Genomic DNA, 14,773 nt, shown 5'->3' with positions numbered 1-14,773 from the left:
GTCATTTTTCCCAGTCCTGGCACTAGTGCGCCTACCGAGATGGGGCACTATTTTATCCTGGGTCTTGTGCACCCAGCTATCTTTTTTTTTTATTTTTGATTTACTTCTGTCCATGACATATAAATAAATACATTCTATATATCAGTGTCGCCTTGGTGAGATTTTGTGAAAAACAGGGTCCACCTCGTGAAGGTACTCACCAAGACTTGAGGATAAATTCAATTTCAGCACTGCTACTCTCCTTTGCTTGCTGACTCTGTGCACGTTCCAGTTGTTGGATATGCCTGGCTAGGTACATACAAAAGGGAGCACTGTACACAATGACAGGTCTGATGAATGCTGAATACAGTGGAACAATTACTTCCTTTGAACTAGATGCCATACCTTTGTTTACAAGTTGCACAATATAGAATGATTTCCTCAATACTGTAGACATGTGATGGTCAAAGGCTAGATTACTGTCAGTGCATGTCCCCAAGTCCCTGGCTACTGTGTCAACGCTTGCAGGCATGTTGTCAATACAATAGTTACAAGGAGTGGATGACTTCCCTAAGGAATACTCTACTTCTATGCATTTCTTGGCATTTAGTTTTAATCCACAGCTCTGACTCCAGTTGTTTGTCTGTGTCAGTCCTTCCTGGAGAACATCTGTATCAGTGGGGGATTAAATAACAGCTCCTAATTTGAAATCATCTGCAAATTTAGCCACTGGCATTGGCCTTGGCTTCACAAAAGTAAATGACAGAAAGGGATGGTACCAGGACTGATCCCTGTGGGATCTCCGCTCGTGACTAGCCTCGTTGTAAAGGTAGACTCCCGGATTCCAACTCTGAGGCCCTGTCTGCGAGCCAGCTGGCTATCCTCAGGGTGACATAAGGGTTTGTACCTAACCTCTTGAGATTGTCAATAACGCTCGAGTGGGGTATTGTGTCAAATGCCTTGGCCAGGTCAAGGTAATCAGAGTGAAGCCTCAGCTATTGCTTTGGTGGCCTTTTCAAAGAAGTCCACCTGAATGATTAGGCATGACATTACCTTTTTATTTTTTTATAATTAAACACCTTTACTGAATTATCACTTGTGACACATGCGAATTAACATTTATATAAAAGTAAAAAAAAATTGTACTAACAAGTTCATGTTTACAAACACTATGCTTCACATATATTGTTACACATCATATAACCTAAGCAACATTACATAAATTGTTTTCAATTCCTGCCTTTTTTTAAACAAGAAACATCTTTAGTAAACCACTGCTTATGACACAAACACACATTTATATAAATGAGAACAAACCACACCAACACAATACTAGCTGCAAGCATTTTACATCACAAACCATAATGACACACTCCCAAATGAAAATTTTATACATCACTTATAATCTACCCAATCTTTTTCAGTTAAACATTGCATAGCTCATTTAAGTTCTGCCTTCTTTTAAATCTCATTCCTCCCTTGTATGTATTTGTTCCCACAATTCCCATTTTTTTCCTATGTAGTTTGCTCCTACCCTTTCCTAAAGATCTCAGTTCTAGTTGTTTTATCTCTGTTATTATATTCACTAATTTTAGTACAGTTGGTTTAGATTTTGATTTCCATTTTCTAGTAATTGCTTTTTTTGGCAGCCACCATTATTAGACACAGCAAGACCTTACCATGTTTAGGCAATTCCGATTCTGCATCATAGTACAGAAAAATCATCTCCCTTGTCACACCAATCTGCCCACCCAGCATCTCTGACAGTACATCCCGCAGGGAATCCTTAAAGTCTGCCAATTCGCTGCACTTCCAGAAAATATGTTCCCAATTACCTCTTTCTTCTCCATCACACCTCCAGCATTTGCTGTTTACTTGAGGACAAATTCTCTGGAGTCTACTTGGGGTATAAAAATATCTTGTAAACATTGGCAAGCAAAAGTCCTAAATCTTCTAGAAATCGTTGTATATTTGGGAGACATACATATATCCTTCCATTGTTTTTTTGTGAATTGCTTGTCCAGTCTCTATTTCCAATCCTTTCTAACCTCCTCTGATTGATTTTTATAGTTATTTATGCAATATTTTATATGGTCTACTAATTATCCCTGTTTTAATGGCAGCTTCTGTTCTAGACTTAACTACAAATTCTACCAGTGCTGGTCTTTCAATTAGGACCCCTCTATTTCTTTCTCTATGCCTACACTCGGATAGCAATCCTTGATAGGGAAGGCAATCTCTAACCTACAGTCCAAATAAATTATTGGCGTATTCCCATTCTATCATCTTTCCCTCTCCAGTTATTTGCTCCCAATACCTATGTTCCTTTGTTACTGGTCTCCAATAAATTCAAGCCCCCTATTGTCTATATCACTAATTGCAGTCATCCCTATAGGCAGAATCTCCTTTCTCCATTTCTGTGTTGGTTTAGTTCTTAGGATACTTACTGCTACGTTATAGATATAATATTCTGTATGATTATTGTTGTTCTTCTTAAAGGCCTCCATCCAAAATCCTCATCTCTACTAGTTTCTTGAGCTTCCCCCGTTTCATCATCATCCCATTCCAATTTGAATTACAGTTTTCTGCTTGTGCTACGTATAGGAGCCTTAACTGTGCAACTCTGAAATACCCCTTCAAATCAAGTAATCCCAATCCGCCCTGTTCTACTGGAAGAATCAGCTTATCCCACTTGAATCTTTCACCCTTCCCCTCCCACAAAGTCCTTCAGCTCTTTACTAACTGCTATCCACAACTTCTGCTATGGTTAATAAATACATGCCTGACCTGTGTAGAAGACTTCTTCTTTCGGCTTTTTCCCAGTTAGGGGTCGCCACAGTGGATCACCCGTCCGCTCATGATTGGCAGTGGAGTTTTACGGTGTCGAGCTGCCAGCTCAGCACCCAACCTTCCACAGAAAGCACACATGCATACACTCACACCTAGGGCCAATTTAGAGTGTCCAATCCACCTACAGCATGTCTTTGGGATGTGGGAGGAAACCGGAGCACCTGGAGGAAATCCACGCGACCACAAGGAGGAAATGCAGACTCCACACAGAAGGCACCCCAGCCGAGGATCGTACCAGAGATACTCTTGCTGTGAGGCGGCAACGCTAACCGCTGCATCACCATGGCCACCCTGACCTGTGTAGACGACTAATGGGACAAAAACATTTTAACTGCTTGCATCTTACTATCCATATCCAAATAATAAAGACTGCATTTTCTCATTTTTGAATCATAGGCTGATACTAGGCTATCTGCCCTAGGGCATTTACAAGCCTAGCCAAAGTGTGTTTGGCTTTCGTCACCCTTTTAGCTTTGTAGACTGTGTCTTTGAATAGTAGGTCACAGAATATAGCCCCTTTACAGTTAGTTTATTTTGCCTCTGTCTAGCAGGGACCCAGAAGAGATCCCGGGGGTATACTTACAATCTCCCATCCACTCGTCAAGATTTCTGTTGAAGAGGGTCAATGAGGGGCTCTGCCTAACCTGGACTGGGATTTTGTTCCAGAGTGAAGGGAGTCTCTAGGATATGAATCTGTCCCTCCAGCATGTCCTATTTATTTCTTTGCTGAGGTTTAAGTCTGTGGAGCGTGCAGCTCGAAGGGATTTGGATTTCTTGAGGTGGAGCATGTCCATTAATTCTGGGTTGGACATGGCTTTATATGTCAGGCACAGATCGCCTATGAGTAGGCAGTAAGCAACTGAGTAGAGCTGGAGTTTCTTTAGCCTAACTGCATAGGGCATCTGTTTGAGTCCCTTGATCCTCTTGGTGAGGTACTTTTGGGGTCTTTCCAGTTGCTGCAGGTGTCGGGTAAGGTAAATCCCAAATGGGGCATTGTATTCAATTATGGGCCTGATGAGTGGTGAACAGAGTGGCACAAAGACCTCTCTTGATCTAGATGTGAAACCTTTCGTGATGAGGTGGGCTATACAGAAGGTCTTTCTAACCACTTTGGCAACGTGATTGTCAAAGGAGAGATTACTATCTACTTGGGTCCCCAAATCCCTAATTACTTCCTCCATACTTAATGGATTACCTCCTATGTGGTAGTCTGTGGGCACTTTGTTTTTCCCAAAGGGTATGACTATGCATTTAGCTTCAGGCCATGGCTTTGGCACCAGTTACCTGTCTCTGTGAGACCCTTCTGGAGGATGCTTGCGTCAGCCGGAGAGTCTATTATGGCACCGAGTTTGCAGTCATCTGCAAATTTGGTCAGCCATAGTCCTCCCGTGTTTGCCTGTACCTCAGAGAAATAAATACCGAACAAGAGAGGTCCCAGGACTGAACCTTGTGGGACGCCACTTGTGGCTGGTTTAGAGTCTGACAAGGCACCTGCAATTCTGACCATGTGGGTTCTATCCCTGAGCTAGTTCGCAACCCATTTTGTGACATAGGGGTTGATATTTAAGCTAGTGAGCTTATTTATGATTCCTGAGTGGGGTATTGTGTTGAAGGCTTTTGCGAGGTCCAGGTAGGCTGTGTAGACTACCTTCCCTTCGTCTATGGCCCTGGTAACTGTTTCAAAGAAGTCGACCAGGTTTAAGAGTCAGGATCTGCCTTTAACAAAGCCGAATTGGGTAGGATCCAGTGCCTGAAAGTTTCCGATGTCATTGTTTAAGAGTTCCATGATGATACGCTCCATAGCTTTGCAGACCAGGCTAGTCAAGCTTATAGGGCGATAGTTTCCGGGGTCTGTTGTGGCAGCTCCCTTATGGAGAAGGACCACCGTTGCTGTATGCCATTCCTTGGGTACAATATCCTGTGGTAAGGCTGAGCTTGAACACTGACTTAATGCGAGGGTTAAGTTCATCTTGTAGCTCGTGTAAGACGCAGCCCGGGACACCACCCGGTCCCATTAATGCTGCGTTTTTCAAGGTAAACTTCAATGCACTGCACTTTTTTTTCACACGTAATTTTAATGAAGTACTTTCCAAAACTGCAAAGAAGATGAAGGGAATAAAATACGGTGGTATCTATCTGCATACTAAGGTACTGTAAATACTTTCCTTGATCCTACCAGACTGAACTGCATGACACTCTGGTATCATGCAGCTGCTCGGTAAATAAAAAACAGTCTGCAGTATTTCAGGGGAACCTTCACATACTGCGCACGATAATTTACATAATGAAATAAAAAAATTAAATATGATATATTTTTAGGTGTCATCACAAAGTCCATCATTTCAAAACTGGAAGATTGCATAGCCTTCTGATGAACCTATTTTATAAGCCCCCCATACCCCCAGATGCCTATAACTAACACCACTATCTCCAAGGTTGCCAGTCTTGACTGATAAGTTATAAACAGTTTCAGCAGAAATCCTTTTGTTTTATCAGCCCAGAATGAACAGGCTTTTTTAACCTTGCCAACAAAGAATTTAATATACACCTTATGAGAAATACATAATGATGTTTTTTGGCAAAATACTGCTGCATTGTCAGTAACTTAGGGAAAAGCCATCTTTCTCGTGTCACTTATATTCTGTAACATAACTTTTTGGTGCAAAAACCACTATGAATATGAAATAAGGTCAATTAAATGCAAGCAAAAAAAAAAGCCCAAGGACCACTTACTTACCATTCATCTGTGTCCATCTAGCTAGGGGTATGCATCAGTGAAGCCTTCTACCTCAAACTATAACAGATAGAAAAGGATGAAGCAGAAGGAAGTGTGAAGTGATGTCAACAATGAATAAGGACTACGACCCACATTACCAACTCTTCCCACATCAAAATGCACAAATGCACACTGGAATGAAGTACACAGGGTCAAAAATATCAGTCACAAATTACAAAACAATGAGGTCTGCAGTAAATCTTGCAGAATAAGTAAAAAAAAAAAAAAAAAATTTACCCAATCAGATCCAGTTGGAGAAGAGGAAGACAAAGTACTTATCTTCTCTCCAAGCCGACCCTGGACAATCACCTGGACAGTCTGCCAAAAGAAAAAAAAATGGGTTATTATCTTAACAGTTGAAAAGCCAACTCAAAACTGTTACATAAAAGAAAAAGCAATTGCAGAAATCTTAAAAGGAGGCTTTAAAAATAATATTTGTGTACGTGGCTCTGCCATATTGTACATATGAAAGTTATGTACTTACCATAATACTAGATCTGCTTGGAGAATTCAGTCTCCATGATCCTTTAAGCTTGGCAGATAAAACTTTCTTAGGCCACTCTTGCACCTCCTCCTTCCAAGATATGCACCATATTTCTTGTTTATTCTCCATTGCCTCATGAAGGGAAATGGAACATAATGGATGTTCTCTTGTGACAGACTTTCCCCTACCCAAACAGGAGGCTGGGGGAGCTTCTTGTTAATTAAGATTGAATTTTCTATCTGATCGAATATTCTGAGAAGTACAAAATGTATGTACAGTGGATATAAAAAGTTTACACACCCCTGTCAAAATGTCAGGTTTTTGTGATATAAAAATATGAGACCACAATAAATCATTTCAAAACTATTCCCACCTTTAATGTGACATATAACCTGTACAATTCAATTGAAAAACAAACAAATCTATTAGGGGAAAAAATATAAAAATAAAAAACATACAGTAAGCTGGTTGCATAAGTCTGCACACCCCTAAAGTAATACTTTGTTGAAGCACCTTTTGATTTAATTACAGCATTCAGTCTTCTTGGGTAGGAGTCTATCAGCATGGCACATCTTGACTTGGCAATAATTTGCCCACTCTTTCTTGCAAAAGCGCTCCAAATCTGTCAGATTGCGAGGGCATCTCTTGTGCACAGCCCTCTTCAGGTCACCCTATAGATTTTTCTATTGGATTTAGGTCTGGGCTCTGGCTGGGCCATTTCAAATCGTTAATTTTCTTCCAGTGAAGTCATTCTTTTGTTGATTTGGATGTATGCTTGGGGTCATTGTTATGTTGAAAGGTGAAATTCCTCTTCATCTTTCTAGCTAACGCCTGATGGTTTTGGGCCAAAAGTGACTGGTATTTGAAACAATAATTCCCTCCACCTTGACTAAAGCCCCAGTTCCAGCTGAAGAAAAGCAACCCCAAAGCACAATACTGCCACCACCATGCTTCACCATGGGGATTGTGTTCTTTTGGTGATGCGAAGTTTTGTTTTTGCGTCAAATGTACCTTTTGGAATTCTGGCCAAAAAGTTCACCCTTAGTCTCATCAGACCATAACACATTTTCCCATATGCTTTTGAGAGACTTTATGTATTGTTTTACAACTTTTAGCCGGGCCTGGATATTTTTCTGTTTAAGAAAAGACTTCCATTTGCAACCCTACCCCATAGTCCAGACATATGAAGAATACGGGAGATTGTTGTCACGTGTAGTACACAACCAGTACTTGCCAGAAATTCCTGCAGCTCCTTCAGTGTTGCTGTAGGTCTCTTCGCAGCCTCCCTGACCAGTTTTCATCTTGTCTTTTCATCAATTTTGGAGGGACGTCCAGCTCTTTGCAACGTCACTGCTGTCCCATATTTTCTCCACTTTTTGATGACTGTCTTTGGTGTGTTCCATGGTATATCCGATGCTGGGGAAATTTTTTTGTACCCTTTTCCTGACTGATACCTTGCAGCAATGAGATCCCTTTGATGCTTGGCAACCTCTCTGCAAACCATGGCTTTTGCTGTAGCAGACAACTGAGTAAATGTCAGGAAAATCCTACTAGGACAGCTGAACTTTATTTGGGGTTAATTAGAGTCTTTTTAATTAATGGCAGGTGTGTACCCAAGAAGACTGAATGCTGTAATTAAATCAAAAGGTGCTCCAACAAAGTATTAGTTTAAGGGTGTGCACACTTATGCAACCAGCTTATTATACGTTTTTTTTTTTTTTTTATATTTTTTCCCCCTAACAGATTTGCTTGTTTTTCAACTGAATTGTACAGATTGCAGGTCACATTAAAGGTGGGAAAATTTTTGAAATTATTTATTGTGGTCTCATTTGTTTATATCACAAAAACCTGGCATTTTAACAGTGGTGTGTGCACTTTTTATATCCACTGTACATGTTTAAGGAGGATTCATTTTTTTACTTACTTTTAGACACAACTCCTAGCTCTAATCCTCTTAGGCAAATGGTCTACAGAAACATACCCTGTATCACTAATGCTGATACCTCTCAACATCTTAAAGCAAGAAATCTGGACAAAGCCATAAACAATTGGGGAACAAAGATAAAAAAAATAGGGACAATTTCTAAATACTGCTCTTACAAGCTTAGAAAGTGATAGAACAGGTTTTGCATTAACACAGATTGTCTGAAGGATTAAGTCTGAAACCCAATATTCTGTCATTATTTTCTGACTTCAATATTCACTGACTTAAGGATTTCAGAGAAAACAATTTTATGAAAAACGGACCAAAATTATGAGGTAAAATTTGTACAGCTGAGAGGTATGCCAGTGCTGCCTCAAAGAAGACGGAGCCCTGGAGACTATGTAGCATTTATACTGTTAAGCAAAAGTACTTGGGGGAGGAGGGAATCAAGCTACACCTAAGGAGACTGTCGTCCATGGAAGGGATGCAGAAAACGGCTACAGATGTTGAGGCAGCTCTTTTGGAGCACGCTTTATGTAATCCTGAAGCTTCTTCCCATACTTCTGGTAAACGAAGGACAAGCAACTTCGCAGTCAGAGATCCAAACGGAATTTAGTTGCCTTTTACTCCAGTCTCAGGAACACATGAGAGACAAATAGTTGGTTGTCCTTCCTGAAACCCTTACTCCAATCTACACAGTACACAACTTATCTCTGGTTATCCAGAAAATGCAGCTGTATTCCCCTTGAAAAACCAAAAAATACAGAAGTGAATAAGCAGAAACCAAAACCAAACACCACTTTAGCCACTGGAAAACACCACAGTCAACAGTAGTAAATAACGATCCACTCAAGAAATAGCGTCAAATAATTTTAAACTTGCTTTTGTCTACCGACTTCTTCAGAATGCAGAATACTCTAACAAATCCCTTAATGTAGTACAAAATCAAAAAATTAACCATTAATAGGTACCTAAGAAATGATGTTAAAAAATACATAATTAAAAACAACCAAAATATAAAAAAATATAAATATTAGTAGTCACATTTTTATCTCTGTTGTCTTAAAAAACATTACTATTCACATTTTCATTTAAACCTGGGGCTCTGCAAGTACATAATTTAAATTTGCCACCTTGCTTCAATGGTTTCTAACTTGTCCTTAAAATTCCCTCCCCTCGGAATTACTGGAACACGTTCTAGTACTGAAAACAAAAACTTCATACAGTTGGAACAACTAATAGAATGTTTAAATAAGGCATTATATTTTTGTCCGTGGTCTTGATGCCGTACAAATGTTCCTTCATACGCTTTCCTAAATTGCGATTGTCATACTACATAAAAACTGGGACATCCAGAACATAAAGCTATATAAATCAACCCTATGGTTTTACATGTATACCTTTCTTTTTAACATATATTGAAACCAAGGTTTTCTATAAAAATATGTTTGGTAATGTAAATAAACCGACAAACCTTACATGCACCACACTTATACATACCAAATTATTTTTCTGTATGTACCAAATCAATGCCTGTATCTGATTTTTCCAATAGATTTTTAAAATTTTTAGTTTTATAAAACTCAAAATTGGGATGGTCACCCAACAACTTTTTCAGGTCTGGGTTACCCTGTAGTATTTTCCAATTATTACCTATAATTTTTTGTATGACGTTTTAATCTACAGACATGTCTAATTTGAATGTTAACTTCCTTTTTTCTTTATTTTCATTCATAATATTTGGAGTATAACCTCCTTTTAGAATAGCTTTTAAAATATAACTCGCTCTTTCCATAAATTTCTAAAGCTACTCCGTATAATAAATACTCATCAAAACCTCTCTCTTTAAACATGTCAGTTACTGTTACTTGTTGTGTCTTTCGGATTATCCCGGTTAGGGGTCGCCACAACAGAACTCCGGTCCGCTAATGATTGGCAGTAGATTTTTACGTGGTGAGTTGCCAGCCCTGCCGCACAACCTTCAACGAAGGTATGCCCATTCACGCATGTCTCCACACAGAAGACGCTCTAGCTGAGAATCGAACAGGACGTCTTACTGTAAGACGACAATGCTACAGCAGCACCACCACCGCAGTATGTCAGTTACTGTTACCACTTCTTTTAAAAAGAGTCACTATCTTGTGTGGTCATCCTAGATGCACGTATGACTTGTCCCCTGGGAATGTTGTTTTTCATAAAATTAGGGTGTCCACTTTTATAATGTAGGTAGTTGTTGGAAAATGTTAGTTTCCTATAAATTTTACTATTAATTTCTTTACTCAATGTCCCACTCAAGATCTACATCAAGAAAGTGTATATGCTGCCTGAAACCACTAGTCTTAAACTTCAAATAATCAGATGTCTTATTTAACTTCGTCATAAACATTGTTAAATCATCTTTCTTTAAAATCAACAATAAAAAACAGGTCATTGACAAAACATTTATACATTACAATATGTTTCATTATGGAACTCTTAGTTAACATTTTCTGTTCCCACCATCCTAAAACTAAATTAGCAAATGAATGGGCTATACTGGCCACCATGGGAGGGTGGCCTAATGGTTAAGGTGTTTGTCTTACAAACACAAGACGCAGGGTTTGAGTCTAACAAGGGATAATTGGCTAGGCTTAAAATGGCTAGCAAGGGCAGTTAGCCTAGTACTAATCTATGAACCTATGGCCACGCCTCTAACTTGCTTATGGTATTGTTAGTTAAATATAAAATAGTTGTGTTTTAAAATATTTCCATTACGAAAAAAACAAGTATACATTATATCAACTGAAAAAGAAAAAAAGGTGGTCAAATATTTCCTCATTGCTTCTACACCCTCAAGGTGGGGTACACAAGTAAAAGAGAATTTACATCAATGGTGATAAAATTGATGTTGTAATGTTTATACTTGTAACTTAAAGCAAATTCCCTTAACTTGTTTAAAAACTGCCAAGAGTCCCTTAAGTAAGACTCCAATTGTTGTACTATAGCGTTAAGAATGCTATCTAAAAATATTGCAATTCCACCACAGATGTTATTAGGTGCAAATACTATAGGATGAAAAGGAATGGTAACATTTTTATGTAATTTAGATCTTCCAAACAAGGTACCTATCTCCTTGGATGTTCAATATTCATAAAATCAAATAAATTAAATGTTATGTAGCCATTCATTAGACGTTCGTATAGGTGGCTTCTAATCACACCATAACTTTTAAATATGCCAAACATGTTTACTTTTATATTTTCATTGGCATTGTTCAACGTTTGTCAACTCTTCTCTATAGCTACAGTCATTCATAATAAGCAACCCTCCACCCTTATCAGCTTTCATGAAACAAAGCTGTTGAAGTATTCCCAGTACAGTAAAATAAGCACTTAATTCAGGTTCAACTCTGTAGCAGACTTAGACAGAAGTAAAAAGTTCAGCCTCATCAAAACCCTCTCCCTGTCATAGGCTAGACAAGAAGAATTGATCTAAGAGGCTTGCAGTTCAGAAAACCTTCTGGTGAAGTGTTTTCCATTATGAAAGCTTTAACTTTTTACCTTGCTGCTTCAAATGGAAGAAAATAGTTAGAGTCTTCAAAACAAAATAGAGATCCCACGGATAAAAGCAGGATATAAAATAAAAATGCCCCAAAGGAAGGGCTTGCAAACTTTAGACGCTAAAAACAAATGAAGTATACCCAGTGCAGAAGTCAGACATAGCAGCCAGATGTACCTTTACTATTAAATAACTTAAGCCATTACCAAACTTCTCCAACATAACACTATAGCAGCAGAGAGACAATGATTAGTAATGGGTCAATATTATGCCATGCAGCCAATAATGAAATCACCTTCTACTTATTTCTGAACATTTACTGACTGGAAGGCTTCTGAAAAGATGACAGAACAGATACGACCTGTTTGAAAATCCTTGTTCTGTCGTTATTAGGGGAACTACAGAAGCTAAGCTATTTCTTTGGGATCAAAGGTTTACACATGCCTTCTCTGAAGAGTGAGAAAGGAGTGTTTTTTTGAGGGACAGCGGAAATAAGGTTTCACCTGAAAGTTCTGTCAGAGTGGAACCAATGCCTGTCTAGGCAAAAAGGGAGCCATGAAAAATGACCCTGCTTTTCAGAGATCTGGCCTTCTGTATGAACTTCATCAGCAGAGAAAATTGGGAGAAAACATGAAAGACCCCCCCCCCCCAAATCAATCCCTAATACCTGGTCACCAGAGTTCAGTCAGCAGCTAAGGTCCTTGTAGAAACTGGCAGGAGAGGAGAGGATTGTGCAACCATTGCCAGGCGATTCATTCTGACATTAATGAATGAATGCTTGACAGACTTTGCTAATTCTAAGAATATGGTTTATTACATAGCTTAACAGGCCAAGTATGGCCTGGCTTTAGCTGGTACCGAATGCATGAACAAGGCAACCCTTTCTTCTTATATTCAGACACATCAAAAACAAGGTCTGCTCAGGAAACAGATAATTCCTAGGACTCAGCTTTAACCTTAAATTTTAAATAAAAGTGGTGTAAAGCTGTTTCTCTTCTTCTTTAAATGACGCTTGATTAAAATTAGCTCATATTGCACAAAGTGCAGATTCGAGAAACTAAAGGGTGGGAGCCCCTTGACAGAAACAGAAGGTACATAAATTACAGGGAAAAAAAATAAAATGCAATAAAGACCAAAGCAGTGCCGTAAAGAGGATTGCCAGTCTCTAATCACACCACCTGTAGATAATAATAACAGCAATAATAACAACAACCATAACAATTATACAATGCATTTGTTAACAAGGTAAGCCCAGTGGAGACAAAGACCCTTTTCAGGACTGACCCAAGAGCAATGTCTGTTAACGTGACTTGTTCAAGTTCACACAATAGGCAAGTAAGGGCTGTGGAATCAAACTCTATACCCCAGGAACTGCAGCTTGTAACCTTAACCTCTCCACCAACTCCAGAAGTCTGAAAATATGGAAAAACACTAAGTATCAAGTTGAAACTACAGCCCGATATCAATCAGAATTCAACCAAATAGATTTAGTGGCAGGAAGAATCTGGAGAATGGAGGAGAAACTGTATAAATAAAGTTCTAAACACTAAACAGTGCCTGGAGTGACCTAGATCCTAAAGGTTAACAAAGGCTAAAATCTCCTTAGGCAGTTTTTTTTCAGTTTACTGCGTGTTCCTTGTTAAGTTTAATATACTCAACACTGCAAAGGTTTCTTCTTACAAAATGTTAGCTTCTGGAATCAACACACTGCCTCCATGAAGTTAAAGCCTGTTGAATGCCAATAAAATTTCCAAGAAAAATGGAAGACAGACTTTGTGGCCAAACTACATAGGCTGCTTTAAACTTTTCATCAATCTATTAGACAATGACACAATATAACTAATGTGTTTTCAGAATGTTATAACAGAATCACTTTTTTCCTTAAACAAATAAATATGAAACAATCCCACTTTTTGTGTAACATCATCCTTTATCCCTCATAAATCATTAACCAGAAAAAAAGGTGCAATCATCCAATAGTCACACTTCTTTATATAAAGTAACATTCTATTTCAAAGGAAAATTGATTTTCATAGGTGTGTACTAAGCTAATGGCCATGGAGCCTTTACAAGCCTAGCCCACAGGATTACCCTGGCATCATGCCACCCAACCTTAGTTCCCAGTGCCTCTGTCGAGTAAAGCCACTGAAGTGATCCCTGGGGTGAATTTTCTATTTCCCATCCATTCATCACGTTTCTCTTGAAAAGGGCCAGTGAGGTGCTCTGCTTGACATGTATGGGAAGTCTATTCCATAGCAAAGGCAGTCTCTGGGTTATGAACCTGTCCCTCCAGCATGTCCCTCCATCATCTTTATAAATTATAACTTAACATCTGAGAAACAATGTTAACTCAAACTTTTACTCCTTAAGTTTAATTTCCATATATATATTTAGCACATAAGTTAGATACATCTTAATAAAATACATAGTAATAAAATACCCGTCAAACATTTATTCACCCCATTAACATTCATAAATATGCATCAGTCATCAAATTTCAGTTTAATCTATTTTCTTTTCTCATATCTATCCAAGTTGTTAAATCTTCCCATTAACTTCATCTTTAATTCTACTAACTTCTAAAGTTACAGTTTCCCATCAATTTCCTTTAAAGCCCTCAGTCAAGGTAAAAACAAGCATGCCCACCCTACTGCCCACTAACAATATATTACTTCTCTGCCTCTCCCTTCCTTTTTAGTCAGCCTTCATCTCTTTCTATAGGATGTTGCACTGCAAAAATGACTTTACATTAATTTGGTTTATAATAACCTGGAAGTGTTTACAGATGTTATGAGCATGTGGGATGGTGTCAGCAGCTTTAGTGAGGTCAAAGAAATATGCAATGTTAGAGAATGCCAGATACATGAACTATTTCTGTGTGGACAATAAATGATCATTAATGGATATATACAAAAAATGAACTCCAACAGTAAATAAACTGCAAATTGTGCTACTTTAATTACCAACAAGTCTTCTCTAGAAAGATCTAATACTGGGACAGCCCCCACTAACTATGTCTCATGTGATCACAGCACTTCATTAGAGTTCTTCATAAACAGCTTCAAAAAGTTAAATACGTGTACATGATTTGACCACAGGGAATGATGGCATCTTTGCATTCTGTACTAGGGGGCAGATGTTCAGGGTGGACTAGATGGTGGGAGGGGGGGGGTCTTTCCTACCAACATGCTGGTACATTAGTGGGTTGCTTGGTCTCCAGGGG

At 38.7% G+C, this 14,773-nt stretch overlaps 1 protein-coding gene across 2 annotated transcripts in view; it reads right to left on the bottom strand.

Annotated features, from left to right (window-relative positions):
* ATG13 (autophagy related 13) overlaps positions 1–14,773 on the bottom strand; it is a 1,186,869-nt gene that overhangs the window by 1,073,743 nt on the left and 98,353 nt on the right. For both annotated transcript variants that reach the window (XM_044082606.1, XM_044082607.1), the window contains exon 4: positions 5,843–5,923. In XM_044082606.1, coding sequence (XP_043938541.1) covers positions 5,843–5,923 — 81 coding nt within the window. The remainder of the gene's footprint in view (positions 1–5,842; positions 5,924–14,773) is intronic.

Source organism: Protopterus annectens, chromosome 9.part0 (assembly GCF_019279795.1).
Source record: "Protopterus annectens isolate FY-2018-M chromosome 9.part0, PAN1.0, whole genome shotgun sequence".
NCBI classification, from domain to species: Eukaryota; Metazoa; Chordata; order Ceratodontiformes; family Protopteridae; genus Protopterus; species Protopterus annectens.
Note: the sequence above shows the minus strand (reverse complement) of the source record. Positions and strands in the feature narration are given on the sequence as shown.